Source organism: Toxotes jaculatrix, chromosome 7 (assembly GCF_017976425.1).
Source record: "Toxotes jaculatrix isolate fToxJac2 chromosome 7, fToxJac2.pri, whole genome shotgun sequence".
Taxonomy (NCBI): Eukaryota; Metazoa; Chordata; class Actinopteri; family Toxotidae; genus Toxotes; species Toxotes jaculatrix.
Window position 1 is genome coordinate 13,737,322 of NC_054400.1, and position 20,217 is coordinate 13,757,538.

The 20,217-nt window shown below is 41.7% G+C and overlaps 1 protein-coding gene across 2 annotated transcripts; it reads left to right on the plus strand.

The window, feature by feature from the left end:
• Window positions 1-1,645: 1,645 nt before the first annotated feature.
• Window positions 1,646-18,680, plus strand: inpp5jb (inositol polyphosphate-5-phosphatase Jb). 2 transcript variants are annotated; one of them, XM_041042449.1, is made up of 14 exons: window positions 1,646-2,245; window positions 2,593-2,643; window positions 7,200-7,720; window positions 8,983-9,090; window positions 9,364-9,472; window positions 12,244-12,360; window positions 13,430-13,605; window positions 13,837-13,948; window positions 14,043-14,152; window positions 14,383-14,578; window positions 14,791-14,928; window positions 15,057-15,140; window positions 15,224-15,328; window positions 15,531-18,680. In XM_041042449.1, exons 3-14 carry the CDS (start codon window positions 7,212-7,214, stop codon window positions 15,867-15,869), a joined length of 2,103 nt encoding a protein of 700 aa, XP_040898383.1. In that variant the 5' UTR covers window positions 1,646-2,245; window positions 2,593-2,643; window positions 7,200-7,211; the 3' UTR covers window positions 15,870-18,680. The 2 variants fall into 2 exon arrangements, with proteins under 2 accessions (XP_040898383.1, XP_040898382.1); XM_041042448.1 differs by lacking the exon at window positions 2,593-2,643.
• Window positions 18,681-20,217: the final 1,537 nt, after the last annotated feature.

Below are 20,217 nucleotides of genomic sequence, written 5' to 3' on the forward strand. Positions count from 1 at the left end.
ACTGCACAGTTTTTACCAACAAGCTGTGGCCTTAAAGGACACACACACACACACACACACACACACACACACACACACACACACACACACACACACACACACACACACACACACACACACACACACACACACACACACAAGCACTATGATACAGTTTTTGACTCATTCGTTTTATAAAGGCCACAGACATTTAAGAGGTCATGGAGACTGATGAGGTACCCTCTGGTGTTGCCACGGCAACATCTGATCCCATGCTTTGGCTCTGCATAGAGGTGTTTTAGATTTCTAGAAGTGCAACGTGTCAAACTACAAAGGTTTTAATGGTTATATGGCATTAAGAGTTCAAAAGTCTTTACATTTTTATGTGAACTAAAATTATAATAATATTTTGGGGTAATAAATAATCATCCATTAAACATGTTTCACCATTCACTAAAATGTTTCACCGTATTTATACAGAGGATTTCCCCTCTAAGTCTGAGTCTGAATCTAATCACAATCCTGATTCTGTGCTCATAAAGTTTTAAAAACTCCTCTCTTGGAGCAGCTGTGCAAGAAAACAAAGCCCTATGATTCAGCTTGCTCAAATCTGGTGACACAGCTCCTCTGAGCCTTAAAACCTCTGCCACATTCATGTCTCTGGAACCTGCTCTGTATTTATAAATCTGTCCCCACACGGTCTTATATCAAAGACTCATTATAACCGGAAGTGATGCTCGAGTCTGGAGGGAAGTAAATCTTGTGGGACTCCTCTGACCGTCACGGTGCAGCTGTAAAAGAGCATAGCATATTCACTTTTTGGAATAGATTTTTGATTCCCTGATATAAATTATTAAAATATTCTTGAGTGTCATCAGAAAAATGAGGATTTAGAGGTATGATTTTACTGATTGTTTTGACAGTGGGAGAATGAGAATGAATGAGGGGGAGATAGATGGTGTAGTATGCTGCACAGTAAAGCCCTTTGAAGCACATTTGTGATTTTGGGCTGTGTACAGTATACAAATAAACCTAACATACAGATTAGTGCAGAAAGTTGTGTCTCAAACTGAAGAAGAAGTAGAAAGATGAGATCTGGAGCATGGTTATATTAAGAACCTTTTAAAAGGTGGTTTTAACAATGTTTGGGCCTAAATCTGTTGGGGCCTAGTGGGAGCCCTACAGAAAATATTTGCCCAGACCCCACCCATTAAAAAGTTAACAGAATGAAGTTCTGAAAACTGATAAAAATCAAAGGGGGACTGATGGCCAAAAAAATTCACACACAAATACCTCTTTGTGTCTCTTCATGGTCATTTTTTGTCTCGTTTGGATCATTTTGCTTTTCTTCATGATCATGTTGTGTGTGCTCTATGACTTTAAAACAAGAAATATTAAAAGGCACTTCATACAGAGGCCCAATGGATGGGTTATCCCTTGGGTTATCTTAAAGATGCAAGTTCTTATTTGGAAGGTGAAACCATTCAACCCTCACTGCTAAGTATGCCACGCACTTCGCCATACCAACCACCAGGCGGCAGTAGAGCTTCATCATAGACTTAGACTACATAGAACAACCTTCACAGCTGAACAGTGTTTTGGCTCACACCCCGGTAATGGCTAAAAGTCTGGTTATCATGAAGACCAGTGACGAGTTTAACCGAGAATGAATTGACCGGTCAGCTCCCACACGGAAGCGGTGTTCGTGCGTGTACACTTGACATGGTATTTCCCATCTACTCGCGTCAGCTCTGTGAGCTTCAGAGTCGGATGTCGGTGTAATCATCAGCCAAACATCGTTGGCAGGCAGCGGCTGCTCGTTTACGGAAGCGCTCTCGGACGTCTTGTTTAATTTGAAGGGCACAGGGGAGGCAACAGGACACAGGCGTGTGGGAGCCGCTGCAGCCTGTGTCTTTAAACGCAGGAGGAGACCTTTGTGTTTCTGAGAGATGTAGCCTGACTGACAAATCTGTCGCCAGCGTCGCTCTGAACCCACCTGCTCCTCCTCCTCCTCCCATCTATCATCCCCCGCGGCCGAGGAAGGAAGGAAGGAAAGCAGGGGCTAGGATGCCGATGGTTTCATCTGGGAAGCGACAGGAAAGGAAAGTTCCGTGTGTTTTTAGTTAAGGTTTCACAGAGAGGGCGACTCTTGTAAATTCACCGCCTTCCACCGAGGCTCCGGACTGACCGACCTCTGCATCTGCGGAAACGCTTTACTCAAGATCCACCCGCTGTTAAAATCCTCAGCGCAGACGAACCAAAACAGGTAAAGGTGATTATTAATCAGCTTCACGCATGCGTTATGTTCACGCTTGAAACACCCACCAGGAGCGTTTGTTTTAATGTATTAGGACTGATTCTATAAGTCACAAGAGGTGGTGACAGCTTAAACACACCAATCGCCAAGAAAGGAGATATTGTTGTTTACTTTTGTTTCATCCTGTCAACAGCTGTAAGGACATCCCCTGAAAGCTGATCCTCGTGCTGTGCATGTGTCTACATGAGAAGGGATGTTGATGTAGTGGTCATAGCCGTGTGCTACAGCATTTATTTGTAATTTGTAAAAACCTTGATGATTATGAATAAACCCCACTCTTTTCTCACCTTTTTCAGTGCAAGAAATTATGCTGATGAACCATGATCATGAAGTGGCACATTAGAAACGTATACACACACACACACACACACAGACTTTTCCTCTCTCAGCTCTGACACATGTACAAACACATGCATGTACGCTCTACCACCCATATGTCTGAGATAATGTCTGGTGGCAAAACACTGCATTAACATGACCTTCATCCTCTTTTTCAGCAAGAGAAAAATGTCCTTGAAGTAGGACTGTTATTAGGCCACATATCTGCTGCTGTCCCCTATCAGCCAAGATATCAGTGATTTCTGTCACAATATGTAAATATGTACATGTGCCAGGGGCCAAATACTAGTGTCCACTACCCTGACAGTGTACAATGTAGAGCTTGTATTCTGGTGTCCACATAAGAGACTATATCAGATATCAAAGGACACATCCTGCCAAAAAGCCCTCTCTTTAAGTTAGCTAACACATACCATGAATTTGTCATCCACTAACACAGTGTAACATAAGCCATATAGGCTTTACCCCTTACAGTGCCTTACATTTCAGTGCTCAGTAGTTATTTATACTTTCTCATGCAGCAATATAATATAATATAATATAATATAATATAATATAATATAATGTAATGTAATGTAATGTAATAGATGCTCTGGGAGATGATTTAGCCTTGGATAACATTTACATTAGATTCCAAAATGATGCAATTAATTTTAGTCCAGATGCGCTAATTATTTCTCCCCCAACAGGTTTTCTCAGTTGTTACTGCAACAGCACTGACTGTACTGCTGTTGCAACTTTTGGCAGGTCTGTGGTAAATAGCACGTATTTCTTAAGTCTTATTTGAAGAACCAGTAACTGGGCAGGAAGCAAGGCAGGATTTTGTTTTATGTCTGTCTTTATTGCACATACACTGGGATATTTCCTTTCTATCTGCTTTAGTTCTGAGAGCTTCAGAGTCGGACTCTACTGTAATCATTAGCCCAACATCACTGGCAGGCAGCGGTTGCTCGTTTTATGGAAGCGCTCTTTGACGTCTGGTTTAATTTGAAGGGCACGGGGGAGGCAAAGGACACAGGCGTGCCAGTCCATGCACAGTGGGTTTATTTTTATCATCCCTAATGAGTCTTTGAATTTGATTCAATGGTCAGGTTTCCTCACAGGCAGATTATGTAGGACTGAATGAAAACATTTATCCTAACTACATGACATTGGGCAATGTGTGCATGTCATTTGGTAGAGGCTGCATTTGCATTTGATAACAACACGGTGACTGTTTAAGCGGAGGGCCTTTTAAGCGGAATGAGTAAATGTTTCTATTTGGTTCATTTCTATAATTGTTAAGTGACAGAATCTGAAATTGCAACTTACAACGTAATGTTGCAGTGCAGACTTTACTACTTTAGGTTGTCAGCACAGTGTTAGACTGTAAGCAAAATCAATTTAACATCCTGCAGCCTTGGCTGTGACCTGATCAGAAAAATTAGGCCCCCTGGATACAGTTAGTCAGTGGCACTAGGACCTGGATGAGCCATTTACAGCTGTGGCGGCGGCTGCCGGTGTCATTTCTGTCTGGGTCATCATTAGTATCCCTGTCACAGGGGCATATGGCCCTGGAGGCCCTGCACACCAATACTCTGCTTTGGTGTAATTTGCACATTAAGCACCGTAGAGGCGAACAAAATGTGATCAACATTCTGGATGGAATCACTGTGTCAATAGAATGCAACCATGCCGGGCCTAGACTTCAAGATAACTGATAAATCAATGTGAGGATATAGACGACTTCCTTTATGTTATGCCCTAAAGATAACTGACTCAGCCACCCAAAACTATCTGTGTTGTCAAATAATTCTGCCAGAGGAGCCAAGAAGGCTGTCTGCAGCCTGCTGTTTAGGTTACACTACATCCTTCCTGGCTCTCTCAGCTCTCACCCCCTCAGGAGGGTGTATGTAAGCACCATGACACATTTGTTATTATCAAATCATTCCACTCTCTCCTCTGTGAACGTGCATGGAATAAGAAGTGGTAGTCAGTCAGCTATTCCCAAAAAGGCAAATATTTGGCTCTTGCTCTGTCATATATAAGAACCTGAACACTTTTTTTTGTCGTAGATAGATTAACTGCACTGTACGTAGATTTGGGCATGTAGAAGAATATAGAGCTGTATTTTCCCAAACACAAACAGAGAAGCTTCTGCATGTTCTACTTCCACCCTAATCAGTGTCCATATCACCTTCACATAGTCCTACATACTTTACCTCCCCGTTCCCAGCTATTTTTGAACATGGACTGAACATGCTCTCATTCCCATGGTCACGCTTCGTCCCATTCTCCAGTTTTTTCCATGTTCCCGAGCACAGAAACAGCACATTATCACTGATTATGATCTGTGTCCAGTTGTTGTGACGGTGGCCACTGAGACTGTGGCACGTTGACGTCATTGATAGTGACTGTGATGTGGTTGGCTGAAGGAAACAATACAGAGCATGTCGCTAGAGGAGCACAAGTGTCACCTCAGAGCGCAGAGGGAATAAAAGAGGAAAGGAAAGAAAAGATTTTAGGTCAGCTTGATCTGAAAGGAAAAATGTAGGATGGGAAAAACTAAAACTGGAGGGGTGAGCGATTCAGTGCCTGTGCAGTGAAGGTGGGTAAGATGGAACAACAGAGTCTGGGAGAAGATGGGGAGAGAGGAGGGATTAGAGAAATGGGACGATAAGAGAGAGAGAGAGAGAGAGAGAGAGAGAGAGAGAGAGAGAAGGGGGATTAAAGCTTGGAAAAATAGACAGTGCTAGAGGGAAGTGTGAGAGGATCAATTTAGAGACATTCTGCAAAGACACAGTGTTGTCACTGAATGGGCTGTCTCGCTTGGCTCTCCCTCTTGCTTCCCTCAGCTCGTTTTGCACCCACCCACTCCCACGTGTGCCCGACACCCCCCTACTCACCCACATACACACACACACACACTAAATGCCATACATGGACCATAGGAAATAGGAATACATTATGTCCAGCCAGGCACCGGGTCATTGGTGGACTAAAAGAGGCAGCTCTGCTCTCTGCATAAAAGTCATGGCCTCCTTCTCTTCAAGGTCATGTGAAAAAATAGTGAGAGAGCTCTGTTGTTCCTTTGTCCCCAGGCAGATAACCCTGTCTCCCCACTGACTAAAAATATGTCCATAAAGTACAAGACATAATTTCAGCTATGTAGAAGATACAATGGGATAATGTCACAAGGTTAGGTGTCTTCTTACTCTAATAATAAAAAACAAAGATGCTTTTTGGCCATTTCTCACATGTTACACTTCTACCACAACTGACTGATGGGCTGATGGGTCGGGCCGCCACAGTTTTGTGCCCAAATCAGCTCTTTTAAGGCTTAGTCATGTCCACAAGCCACACAGATGTCCCCATTTATGTAGCTAATTTATAAAAACATTTTAATATAACATCTGAGAAATCCTTTCTTGTTTTCATTTTGGCGTCATTGTTGGTGATGACCAATTTATGGACTACAGCATGCCTTTTATGGCCATATTTTTCCACGGAAGCTTGAATTTCCATAAGAGGCACTTGTTTTGTCTTCAGCCATGTTGGATATCAGCGTAATTACCCAGGTATTTATAGATTTTTTTAAATCAATTGATCGAAGCAGTTACCTCTGATATAAAATGCTTTATGTATTTTGCATTGAAAAATCAATATCAATTCAATAGCTTAATTCCTAAAGTGTTGTCAGTCAGCAATGGAGAAAAGCAAAGTGGACAGTTATTCACACAATAATTGAATGGACTGTTGCTTGAATCAGTTGGCTTGTATGGCTTCTTTATCGCTGTCCTCCTCTTCTGCTCTCTGTCTGCCTGATCTCTCTGCAGCTCCCTCCCTCTGTGTTGTTGTTTATTCTGTGCTGTTGACTTTTGCTGTTCTGGACTGTGCAGCGGTTCCTCATGTTAGTGTGTGGCAGGTGCTCTGAGCTGATATGAACTGACTGAGCATCTCCCTGGTTACTGGCCAACCTGCAGGAGGCTTAGGCAGGACTAGAGGAAATGATAAACTGTGTCCAGGCTTTTTTTCCCCTCCAAATCTCGCCCATCCAAAAACTCTAGGAGGTTAGAGCAGTAGGAGAATATGTCTCTTCCTGCTCCCTAGCATTGGTTTTTGTATATCGTTCTATTTCAAATGTCTTCTCTGGTCAGTACATGCAGCTGTTTTCAAGGCTGTGAGAAGGCAGGTAATTGTCCAGTCACGATGCTGGGAGCCTGAATGACTCACTCAGTTTTCCTGTTGGGTCAGTAGGGTCTCTTGATAGTCCTGCACTCATCAGCTGTATTGACTTGTCATTTGTGAGAGAGGCTGCATGTTGTACTGTCCAGTGTTTCAGTGGTAGAAATTCTCTCTGTGCCTTCTTAGCTCCTTTTTAATTTGTTTTCTTATCACATTACTGTTTGGCCACAGAGACGTGGCTTTGGTCCTGATCCTTAAATTAATCCATCCATATGATTCTGATGCTGCACAAAGAGTTATTTGTGTAAGATATTTTGGATGAGTACGAGCTAAATTCCTAAAATGCAAACAAAATATGCATCTCGCAAGTGGAAACATTCAATTGTTTTCTTTGTCACAGAAATCTTAAGAAATGGACCAAGATACCCAGAGCCAAAGTCAGACTAAAGAAGACAACCCAAATGGAGCAGCAGAAGCTTTAACAACAACTCAAGCTGAAGCATCAAATACAGCAGCTCCAGCCACAGATCCCACTGCCGGCCACCCACTAGCTCCTGTCAGGCCTCGACGGCCCCAGAGAAGCGCCAGAGTAGAGGGCTCTGTAGACATCTCTGAACCTAAAGCTGAGCCCAAAGCTGAACCTGCTCCAGTGGCTAACCAGGAGCAAAGCACTCCTGATGGCACTGTGGCGAGTCGTCCCAAACCCTCTCGCCCTGCAGCAGTCAAACCCATAGGAGAGCGCACCGGTCCCAGCATTAAGGCTGGGCCTAAAGGTCCAGGACACCACCCTGTTAGGGCTGCCTCTGTCCCCCACCCACCTGCCAGCAGGCCTGTGCCTCCTCACCTGAACCCTCATGCACACAGAGCCCTCTCTGTAGCAGGTACAGCTGACACTCAGGCCCAGACTGTGGAAGACTTCAGGCAAGTATCCTGATCTTTGTGTGACAGTCATGTCTCAGCATGTCTCAACAGGGCGTCCCATTCCCAGACAGCTGAGAAAAATTAGCCCTGACACACATAGCTGTTATATATATATACACTGCGTCACTGCAAGGCTGCATGATTGTTGGAGACATGTAGCCAGATTGTGTTTTTTTTTTATTTTTGTTATATATTGTGAGCATAGTTAATTAACACAGTTACTCGTTTCTGTGTCAGGAGTCATTTATAGGTTCCACTTTGGCAACACTTTACTTTAAATCCGTCTGTTTGAATTTGAATAAGCAGTAGACAAGCATGTAATGAATGGTTTATAACAGACCTTAATGTAACAGACACAAGTGTCTATCAGTGTATTTGTTAACAACTATAGCTCCTTCTGTGGGCACCCATAGAGCTGATGAATGAACAGATTAAAATACAGTTCAAACACAGTTGTAATAATATAAAATAGACATCATAATTGTTGAAATACTGTACTTAAATAGACATTTTTAAAGTTCTTACAGTTACCTTTGCTTTTGCACCTTAGTATGTATTTTTTCTGTCTTTCTTCTCGTCTGGATGTTCCCTCTTTTCTATGGGTGTATCTCTAACCACATCCTGGTGCAGAAGGTAGTGAATCACTGCATTTTTGGAACTGGTTATGTTGCTGCATCAGTGAAGAATGAGACACTGATCAGTCACTGACCTTCGACACAGTTAGATATATTTAACAACAGCAATATTTTGTCATAAGAATATGTCGATTTGGTTCTTAAGGAAGCCTTTTCGAAGTCGGGTAATAAAATTGACTGAAGGCTGATTTATTTAACCTAAATAATACTTATGCTTCTCTAATTGTAGTAGCTTCAGGCGTCTTTTACATGCTGCGATGCTGTGAGAAAGGTCTGTTGGGAGTTAAAACAACTGGAGGTTTAATGAAGACAGTAATGCTAATATTTCTTCAGTAACTTTATACACGTTCATAATTACATTATTAAGCATTTAGTGAGTAATAGATGTGTAGTTTTCTGAAAAAGACAAATCAAGCACAAAGTCAAGGAGACCTCACATACAGTATTGTGGTAAAAAAATTAGGGAGAGGTCTATGTCACTGTTATCAGGAGAGATATGAAACATTGAGATATCCTGTATTAATACAAGGGATCTGCTGTCTCACTCAGAGTCTACAGGTTATGACACTGAAGTGTGTAGGAGATAAGTGCATATAAGAGATATTACATAACACCTTTTCTCAACAGGGTGCACATAATCACTTGGAACGTGGGTTCGGCCACGCCACCTGATGACATCACTTCCTTGCTGGGGCTGAACGTGGGTGATGGAAACACAGACATGTACATTATCGGGTGAGTGTTTTGTGGTATGCAGAAGACATCCAGTTTCTCCCTCATAAAAGCTGAAGTGTCCATTTATGTTCACTTGTCCCAGATCCACGCTGCAGACAATGTCACTAATGAGCAGTGAGGCCCAGATTTGAATGTCTCTCTCTCCCTATGGCAACAATTCTCTTCCATTTATTAATCCACCATTACATTATCAAAGCTCCCTCTCATCAGCCCCTCTTACATCTCTCTCTGCTGTTGACCCTTGTGCCTTGTTGTGTGTCATTTTTCTTCAAGGCTGCAGGAAGTGAACTCTATGATTAACAAAAGGCTGAAAGATGTCCTCTTCACAGACCAGTGGAGCGAGGTTTGCATGGAGAGACTCAGCCCCTTTGGTTATGTACTGGTCAGTAATGCCTTGTGTTATAAACACATATGCACACACTCATAGTAAAAGGCTAAACAAATTCATAAACGTGTTACATGAACGCTGATGAGATCTCTGCTTCCTGCTGCTGCTTCGGCTCATTTTGTTCCCTGAGCAACGGATGGGGTGATAATTTATAACAGCCGTGTAATGTCAGCGTATCTGCTATCTTCTGCTGTCTGCCAAGTTCATAATGCAAAGTCAAGCTCACACGGCCTCCTGGTCTCCCTCTGTGTGCCTTATGCCTGCATACCTACCCCTTTTTCTCTTTCTATTTCATAATGCCTACACATACCCAGTGTAGTTAGGTAGTATACTAAATCCAATAAGATTCATGTAATGCACATATTGCAGTAAATGTTTCCGAATAAGACATTAAAAGCATGCCATACAAAAAAACGTTCATGTTTTATTGAACTGAATGGTGTGTTGGTGTTTTCCATATTTCATGTTTTTAAGGGCACCTAACTGGTTGGTGTTGATCTGGCTGCATCTGAAACGATGCTTGGCTCTGTTGGCATGGTGAGCCAGAGAGCGTGAATCAGCTGTCAAGCTGAAAGAGCTAGACAAATGTCTCCCAGGGTGCTGTTTTATTTTTGGATCACGTTGTTGTCAGTGTTGATGGGCCTCTGACAGTGAGACTGAGGCTGTCCCCGAGCTATCTCATGGTCTGCTACGTTAGTTGAAACCTCGTTAAAATGGTCTCATTGTGACCTTTTTGTGTACTTCATGTGGATATTTATGCTGTGACGAGTTGGGGAATGTGGTAGTTGGAGTTGTGTCAAGCTCTTAAGTAGAAGGAGATCCAGTACATGGTGGTGCCAGTAGGAATCTGTCTAGTCATGACATGGTGGACAGAGACGTAGTAAAAAGACACCCCATCTGTTCTTTCTGCTTTGAGATCCTCTGCTCACCAAGACTCATTGTCAGGTTCACACTGTAACTGCTGCAAGCACCAGAAAGCTAACTCAAATCAGCCCTTCACTGCAGAAACACATTGCCAACAAAACACTTTTTCTGGCTATTCACCAAACAGTTGCTGATTGTCTCCATAATTTCCGTTTGAGTAAGCTACAGTTTAGCTGCACAAATTAGCAAAGGCATTTTTTTTCTGGCCCTAATCTCTAATTGCACCGTTGCACACACTCTACTGAATGTGCTGCAGTATGACTTTTTCTTTTTTTGCAGTGGGATTTACTGGATTGGCCTTTTCTCAAAAATGTGTTGACTGAGCATTTTGATTTATTACACTATGAAGCAGCTAAACGTGCATTTTAAATATTGCTATTCTGCAAAATGTAATAGTTTTCTAACATGCATGATGTCGATGTTTAGATCATATCACATCAGATCAGGTTAAAGAATCACCAAAATCACAGTATCTCATTTAAAAGACTCACTTGTTAAGTACATACAGTATGTCAATAAATCAGTTAAGTTTCTTCAAAAATCCAGCAAATGATATTTAATACAGACACTGTGTAATGAAAAGTTAAAGAAGCTGTTGGTGTTTTTGTGGTTGCCAGTTTTAGAGACTGGAATTAATAAGACGTTATTTTGCATTGAACGTCTTCCAAATTCCCGGGCTGCCTTGCTAACATCACACTTGTTACTCACAGCTCATTTCCTCCGTCGTGTGTGCTACAAGGTCAAACATACACTGCTGCACACATGCACACTCTCTCTCTCTCTTTCTCTCTCTCTCACACACACGCACTTGTCTTGGGCTTAAATGTCTTTTCTCTTCTAAACCAAAATGTAGCTTGGCAGCCTTCAGGAGCTCTTCCAGTGTTCACTGATGTTGATGAGAATTGCTTTTCAAACCACAGTACACGCATGCAAAGGTACATTCTCTCAGACTTTACCCGAGCGCACAACACAGACACACACGTTGTCTGTGTCCGCACACATACCACAAAAATAAAGTCGGTCCATTTTATGGTTCAGTAGAATCTATTACGCAACAAAGTCGTTCAAATACCCAGTTAGTATACAAGCGAGAGGGTCTTATGTCACGTGGAGATGTGTGCCTCCATTACTGCCCGCAGGGCATTTCAGGCAGGGTGTGATCATGCTTCTTCGGCCTGTGGTTGGGGGTTGGGATGTGTAGACCACTGAAGAAAGGGAGAGGGCGGGATGTACATAAATATCTGGTGAGGGGCTTGACATACCATGCGAATACCTCGCCTTTTTCCACTGAACAAATGCGTGTCATATTCCTGCTCCTCTTGTGTGGTGCAAAAATATCTACACTGTTTTTTCATATCAGTGGCACACAGATATTCAAAATCTGCACATTAGTATGCAGCATAACAAGAAGCAAGTGCTTGGGATGATGGTGGAGGGCATGCAGAAGGAGCACGTTTCCTCTTCAAAGTGGTTTGTTTCCACTGCGAGGGCAGACCACAAGCTATGGCCTCCTTAATGTGCAGTGCTTCATGTAAAGTAGAGGGAGAACTGGGCTGCAGGGCAAAATGAAAATGTTAGGAGATGGAAAGACGAAGAGCGCAAGAGGAGGCGAAGAGAAAGTGAAGCAGAGCAGTAGAAATGGACACATAGCAAAGTTGGACTTAACTTTGAATTTGTTTATTAAAATTTCTGTGCCAGCTAAAGAGAAGAGCTGTTCTCTTCTCAGAATTATGTAAAATACCTCCTCATAACTCTCACTGTGTTCCTAATCATGTTAACCTTGTTTTTCGTTATTTGTCTTTGTCCTCTTATCTGTTTCTGCTCACCTGTCTGTCCCTCAGGTGACCTCCCAGCGGATGCAAGGATTGTTACTGTTGGTCTTTGCCAAGTACTTCCATCTGCCATTCCTCCGCGGAGTCCAGACTGAGACCACCCGCACTGGCCTGGGGGGTTACTGGGTGAGACGGCTACTGACACTGTTCTGTGATCAGCACCGTTTTTATGGAAGCTTCACTCTCAGAAGCTTAGCTATTCACCTCTGTAGGAGCCACCAGGTTGCATTACTGTCACTGACACCCTGATAAAGATCTGAGAGAGACTTATTTTCCACTACAGTTTGTACACACCTCTAATGGTTGGTTTGTAAACAGTGCAGTTTGTCTGCTTTATCCAGACCTGGTGAGGATTCTGTGGGGCCTTACATCTGCTGAGCACACTGTATGTTGGTTATCTAATGCGAATAACCTACCATGTCAGTGAAAGACTGAAGCAACAGCACACCAACCGTATTATCAAGTCTTGTTATTCAAACGCTGTTCCATCCAGTTTTATGAGAAAGAGATAGAGGTTGGTATCTCACAGCCATCGGTTATTAATGCTTGGAAAGTCAAGCATAAGTCAAGCATAACAAAAATGAACCGGGGGCAAACTACAGACTTGGTAGATTCTTATATTCAGTTATTTTCTTTCATGTGTTTTAACTGGAATGAAAGTTAGACAAAACTATAACAAACAAGCACAGAAATATACATAGGATCTATATGAATTTTGTTTAAATGCCCCGGTTCTCTTTGAAAGAGATCTAAAATAATTTTGTTGAAACATATTACGTAAAGACCATGGCATGCTCTAAGACAGGAACACACACCCTGCTTATTTTACAATGTAGTATCTTTTGTGTTTTAGAGGGTCAGAGCAGTTGGGAGAAGAGTGGGAAGAAATCCACAGACCCATCCTGTTCCCCCACTGTGCACTTCACTGTTAGCATTAAATATTGATGGTATTTTTTCACTGGTCCTTAATGAGCAAACTTCCTGTCTCTCTGTGGCAGAGACACTCGCACCACTCAGTACAGTGGAAACTGACGTGCTGATCACTCTCTTTAGGCACTTTTCCATCACTGATTATGTTTTATTCATTCATTCTTTCATTCATTCATTTAAATTTTGCTCAGGGGAAAATGTCAAACACACTCATACAGACACTGTTCCCCCTCTTCTCAGTAGTGCGTGTCTGTCTCTCTTACAGGGGAATAAAGGAGGAGTGAGTGCCCGCATGTCGGTGTTCGGTCACACCATCTGCTTCCTCAACTGCCACCTGCCGGCTCACATGGAAAACTCAGAGCAGCGCATGGAGGACTTTGAGAGCATCCTGCAGCAGCAGCAGTTTGAGGGTCAGGCTGCCACCGGGGTTCTTGACCATGAGTAAGTCAGCACTCATAGACACATGCACACACACAGTGATGCACACACATAGTTTAATGTATCCATCAGATAGGACCTTTCCACTCTGATTTAAATGTGACAAACAATCCCAGACTTCTTCTGGGTTCATGGTTTCTGAGGTAGATAATGCCACAATCAGCATTGCTAAAGTACGTACATTCTTGCGCTTGTTTAAATTCATGAATTCATGATTACTCCTTTTATGTACAGTGTGGTGTTCTGGTTTGGGGATCTCAATTTCCGCATTGATGACCTGGATATGCAAGTGGTGAAATCAGCCATTGATAACAACAAGTTTTCCATGCTGTGGGAAAAGGATCAGGTAAAAATAATGATATTCTAATATATATATGTAAATATAGAAGACTGAAATTCAATGATCAGTGAGTGACGTCCATTAATTGTCCTTGTTACAGCTGAACATGGCGAAAGACAGTGAGACAGTGTTGGAGGGATTCCAAGAGGGACCACTGAAATTCTCTCCTACCTACAAGTTTGATGTTGGAACCGATACGTACGACACAAGGTTGGTGTTGCCAGGGGTGCTATTATGAATTCTAGGCCACTGACTAAATGTCTCAGTGCCTAGCTCAGAAAAAGTAACTCTCCTCTCTGAAAGGTCCTCGCTTGCCCGGGGATGCACATGAAAGTGACTCTCTTTTTTTTCCCTCTACGGCATGTTTTTAAACATAATGGTATTTCTGTCTGGGAATTTCTGTCTCTTGCTCCATCTCTATCTTTCTGTGAACATCCCAGTGGGAAGAAGCGTAAACCAGCTTGGACTGATCGGATTCTGTGGCGCCTGAGAGCCACCGTGCCTGCTAGCGCAGGGAAGCGCGGCTCTATTTCAGGGTTGACCAGCGGGACCAAAGTGACGCAGCACTGCTACCGAAGTCACATGGAATACACCGTCAGCGACCACAAACCAGTCTCCTCCATCTTTACTCTGCAGGTGAGACACACCTCTGTACAATGTAAAGATGACTTTGACATATCAATTATTATTACTATATCAAACAGCTGTACAAGAACTTTGCGTATATAAAAGACAATCCAAACTTACACAAGGTTCGATAACAAGCCCTCCTTATCATTTAAGGTTATTTTGGAAACCTTACAGTGTTTTTGCCTGGTGTAAATGTTTATGGTAAATGTTCTTTGCAGTTCCCTTACAAGGTGGATATTCCCTTGGTCACACTCATAGTGGAGGATGAATGGAATAGTATTGCTGATGCCACAGCAAGATTCAAACTGGTGCCCAACTACCCACGCAGTTCCTGGGACTGGATTGGACTCTACAAGGTAACCTGAGCCATATAACTTCTGAGAAACCCCAGCAAACCATGAGTGTGTAACGTAACAAATATTTCTGTGCATTACAAATTTTAATCAAGTAGGTACAGTTTGTGATTTTGCTGCTTCCTCCATAGGTGGGTTTCAAACACCACAAGGATTATGTTGGATATGTGTGGGCCAAGCAAGAGGAAGCTGATTTTCATCGACAAGAACATCAGGTAATGGATGGATGCCTGCTGAATTTTCTTCAGAGATGATTTTGTTTCACATGTAATAAATGTCTGACTTAACTGTTTTCCAGGTAAACTTTACCGAGGAGGAATTGCCCAAAGGCTCAGGGGATTTTATCTTGGGTTACTATAGCAACAACATGAGCACCATTGTGGGTGTAACAGAGCCATTTCAGGTAATCATAACTCTGGCACTGCTTTCTTCTTGAGGTTAAAACCATCAAATGGATTGTCTCTTAGAGGGTGACATTATATTTGTTATTACCTCTGATGTTCCCCTCTGCATCTTTACACTTTTTTTCATTCCCGCTACTGACATTTTGCTGCTCTTTCTCCATATTCTATCCCACTCTTATCCTCTGTTTCATCTATCCTCAGATTCAGCTTCCCACTTCAGGCCTTGACACCAGTTCTTCAGACAGCTCTGACTTTAGTTCAGAAGATGACAGCACTGTTGTCCTCATGAAAACAAGGTCCCGAAGTCCCAGTCCACGTAAGGGTAAGCATCGCAGGCATCGCAGCCGCAGCCACAGTCGCAGCCGTTCTGGCAGTCCTGCACCAGCCAAAGTGAAAGAGCTCAACGTCACTGATGGTCCTCCATCCAGCACCATGAAGGCAGCTGAGAGTGAGTCCACAGGACGCCCAGCAGAGGGCAGCAGCAGCCTGGCCTGTGCTCCTGGGGAGAAAGACAAAAACACAGAGGATTCAGGAGTGTGATTCTCCACCACGTTTTGCTGTTGTCACAGGTCACATAGCCAATTGTTGTGTCTTTTATTTGATACATCCACTACACTGTATGTTTTCTGTAATGAAAATGTACAGTTTCTGATGCCATCCTTTTCAGGAACAGCCGCCTGGCTTGTCCAGTAGGCTCACTTTGCCTTGAGTTGTTTTATTAAGCTGTGCACATTGTATATGTTTTCTTTGTAAACCTTTCACTCTGTCCCGTGCTACTTTTATCTTTGTCCGTTCTCAGGTGTGGACAGTACAGGGAGCTGACACGTTGCATTAGGAAATACTCAAGGATTTATGGTCATGTAGAGTAAACGAGTGGTTACTTGATGCTTTTTAGGAATCATCTTAGAATAGAATAGAATAGAATATACTTTATTCCATCTTCCCTATATTCCTGCAATGGTTTGAAATTCTGCACTTACCTAGCAGTCATGTCAGCAGACTGCATACAAGTGAAAGAAAACCAAGTTGACACAGACATTGCTCACAAATCTCTCAGTTTGCTTTACTTGTGGAACATGTATCTTTTATGAAACAAATCCTCTCAGACCAAAAGGACCATAGAGATATAGTGAAAATTACTTTTTATTCCAAAACATCCTATAAAAGTATCATCAGCTCTGTCAGCAGTCGCTCACAGTATTAGTAGTCTCTGTAAATCTACATATGGTCATATCCATGGGGTTTGACTCTGCAGTATGGTTCTACTCTTGTGTATATTCGCTGCTTTGGAAATTCAGAATGATACATAATATGCAGGGAACATTTCAAACGATCCACAGAGGGGCACAAAGTACCTCCAAGATGTATTAAATCAGAGCACAGCCAACGTAGGTGGAGACTAGGGTTCTGGGGGGCTCGGCCACTAGCTATGGCAGCAGTACAGCAAATATCAGTGTAGAGAGTGAATGTGAGCGTAAAGGCCTTTAAATAGACCGCCAAATCACTGCAGTGGGATGTGATGGGTGTGGGAGGCTCGCTGTCAGCTGATACAGCATAACTGTCTCGCCAGAACCAGTTGATTAATTGAAGGCCACTGACTCTGCTGGGCCAACTACAGTGGTAACTACAGCAATATTTGACCCAATGTGTATTGCGTTTACTCACATACCTATATGTGAGTTAATGGGCCTTATCTAAAGTGTACATTTCAGAGCAGCACAGAGGCAGCGTTATTTTTTAAACTAATTCACCAAGAACACAAAAATAACATAAAACATAATATGCATTAAATTTTTGACTTTTTTTGCATGATGTTTTCAACACTGAACCAAGAAAGGCTTGATTTTAAATCTGGATATCTTTGACAAATGTGAGCATGAACTCTACCATGTAGAGCTACTACAGGGCTTTATATTATACTGTAATTAGTATAATACAAAGCTGACATGTTCCACTATTGTGAAATATCACCACACTAATGTGACATTTCAAATACATAAAATGGTCCTATCTAATGCTTTACTTTTTGTATGTTTTTGCCTTTTCAGTTCACTGTTTTGGGATTTTTTTTGTTCTCTCTAGCTCAGATGCTCCGTTACGGATCCTGGTGATTAGCTGACAGTGACAATAGCCACAATAGTTGTGTTACATTGTTACCGTGTGACCTCTGATGCACCATCTTAGACACTTTGTACTTTTGGGCTGTTAGCGTAGGACAGCGTATACTGTTGTAACTGTAACCTCAGTGTGTATGTCTGTAATCAGTTTTTGTGTGTATGTGTTTTTATGGACGTGTGTGTGTGTGTGTGTGTGTGTGTGTGTGTGTTTTAGATAGTGGAGGCGGGTGTGTATGTTTAGCTGGCAGTGACAGTGAATGGGGTGTGACTGTGTTTGCATGGTTTGCTGCTAGACATACTGTACATTCCGGTACTGTGATTTTTGTGCCGTAAAGTGCTGTTTTTGACTCCTCTTTGTTAAAATTGTGGCTGTGAAAATTGTTAGAAAAACATGGTAAGGACAGTATAAAAATTTAACTTTGGTGTAAATGTTAGGTGAAGAAAATGCAGGATAGTTATGCTTGCATAAATCTGAAATTGTTTGAATCATTTCATAGTGCATTCATGTATTTTCTTAATTTTGAAATGGAAAATCTACTGGACCTTTGTTTAGAGTAACATGTTTAAAAAAAGATTAAGATTGTATGAATCTTGTCCTTCTTTAGGCCATTTAGATAAGTATGATCAGTACTACAGTCCTGACCAGTGACTATCTATTGTGAAATGTTTATGAAAAAAAGCTCTGTCAACAGAATGTTATTGTTTTGTAATTATGTGGCTAAAATAGAGGAATATCTATGTAAAGGACAAATATGAAGTAAGTTAGAAAACATAAAATAAGAGACAATCTATGCCACAAAGTTTATTTTACTTAAATTATGTATTTATTTTCTTATTTAACTGTTATATGAGCCTGAATTCTGCTGGCCAGTGAGGGAGCGTTATTTCAATGTAAATGTCAAAATTATACAAAATATTGGTAATTATTTTCTTTTTGTATTTGGGACTATAAAGAGAGAGAGAGTGATTTCTCCTCTTTCCGTTTTAGTAAAGTCAGCTCAAATGTTGCTTTTAATGTCTGAAGTGTAGATTGTTTAGTCTACAGGTGTTTGTATACTTGTGAACGAAACTTACAAAAAATACAGCAAGCCTTTAAGATATTGATTATTGGCATATGAGGATGACTTATCTCTGTGAAATCATGTAATCAGTGAGGTGAGAGAGTTTTTAAGGGCCGCTTGCTTTGTTCTCCAACTCCAAAACTAGTGCAACACTGTCCAAAGAAAAAAATATACTCCCCTTCAAACTGTGGTCTGTATGTTTCTTTGGTCTTGTCATATATATTGTCAATGTTTGCGTAATTACAGAATAATTTATTTTTCTTGCAGGACTGTCGGGCTTAACGGTGTTCAGTTTAAGTGGAAAACACGATCCAGAAAGAGTTAAAGTGTGTGTGACGCAGAGAGAACAAAAGAGGCATAGATAAAGGAACAGAAATTGCCTAGTCTAAAAGTGACGAGTGACGAGAATTAAATAAGAGTGATGGCAGGTAAGTATCAATTCCCTCAGCCAGTCACTATAAAGGTCATAAGTGCAGCAACAGTAATGTACATTATCTCTAACTGGACTTCATTTAATTATTACCAGTGTTAAAGTGGCCCCCCAGTGTACTTTTTTTTTTATTATTATCGTTTACAAGGGAAACTGCTTGCTATTTTTAGACTTTCCAAATAAATGTGGGCGACAACCATAACAACACATTGTGTTGAAGGCAACAGCAGGTGCATCTTGCATCATGCTCTTACCCTCTGAAAAAAAAAGTGCCCACCACGCAAATCCATGCTGGCTGTACCATTCTGATGCAACCCTGGTCAGGGATTGAGTTACTTGGTTTACAGACACCAGACACTGTAAACTCAAGTAATAATGAAAACTGGTGAATTAATTGACTAACAGGATGCATACTGACAATACAAATGATAATGCGGTGTGAAGATCCCTGTTTATTTTAGCTTCTTTCCATCAAAATTGTAAAATTGAATGTCAGACTTTGACTTCTCTTTGGATTATTCCACCACAATGAGATAAATAAGTGTGTACTGAGGACAACCTTTAATTTTTGACCTATGACCACCAGTGATCTGAGCCCCTGTGTGTGTGTGTGTGGGGGGAATACCCCTCAACAATACCCTCAACAATACTGGAGGATATTAATACTACCTTTATTCTTTATCTCACATAGTCATGTGGATAATAACAATATAACAATTACCCGATAGCCACTGTTGGTTATTTAACCCTCACAGTGACTGACTATGGACTTCAGTTAGAGCAAGGTGAACGTGTTACACCTCCTCACTGTAGGTCAGATTGAACATCAGGTCTCAGTGCTTCATGATGCAACACTGGGCTTTGATTGAAATATTGCTGTGTTTGTGTTGCTCCTTTTCTTCATAAATGCTATGTCACTGTGACAAGCCACGTTTAGACATGTTTTGAAAAGGGTATGATTAATAGATCCTGGGCATCAGATATCCACAATGACAAGCAGAAAAGATATACATGAGCTGTATGAGTCACAAACTTTGTTTTAATAGTGCAACAAAGTTTTAATATGTGCACCAGACTGTGGATAAATCTAGCCACAGCCAAAAAATTAGCTATGAGTGTATACGTTCCCAAACTGTATACTCAGAAACACTTTTCTTAGTTTCAGACCTTTGGTCTCCTAAGATAAATAAAATTGTCCTCATTTGGAGCTAAAACCATGGTAAACCAGACATTTATTCAACCCTTCTGCTGCCTACAAAGGTACAACATGTCCACAATCA

Excerpts from the sequence above, each read along its gene's own strand:
- inpp5jb (XM_041042449.1), top strand. The coding sequence starts at position 7,212 with ATGGACCAAGATACCCAGAGCCAAAGTCAGACTAAAGAAGACAACCCA. Across the intron at positions 12,361-13,429 it reads CTGGCCTGGGGGGTTACTGG|GGGAATAAAGGAGGAGTGAG; the intron begins GTGAGACGGCTA and ends TCTCTCTTACAG. Across the intron at positions 13,606-13,836 it reads ACCGGGGTTCTTGACCATGA|TGTGGTGTTCTGGTTTGGGG; the intron begins GTAAGTCAGCAC and ends TTTTATGTACAG.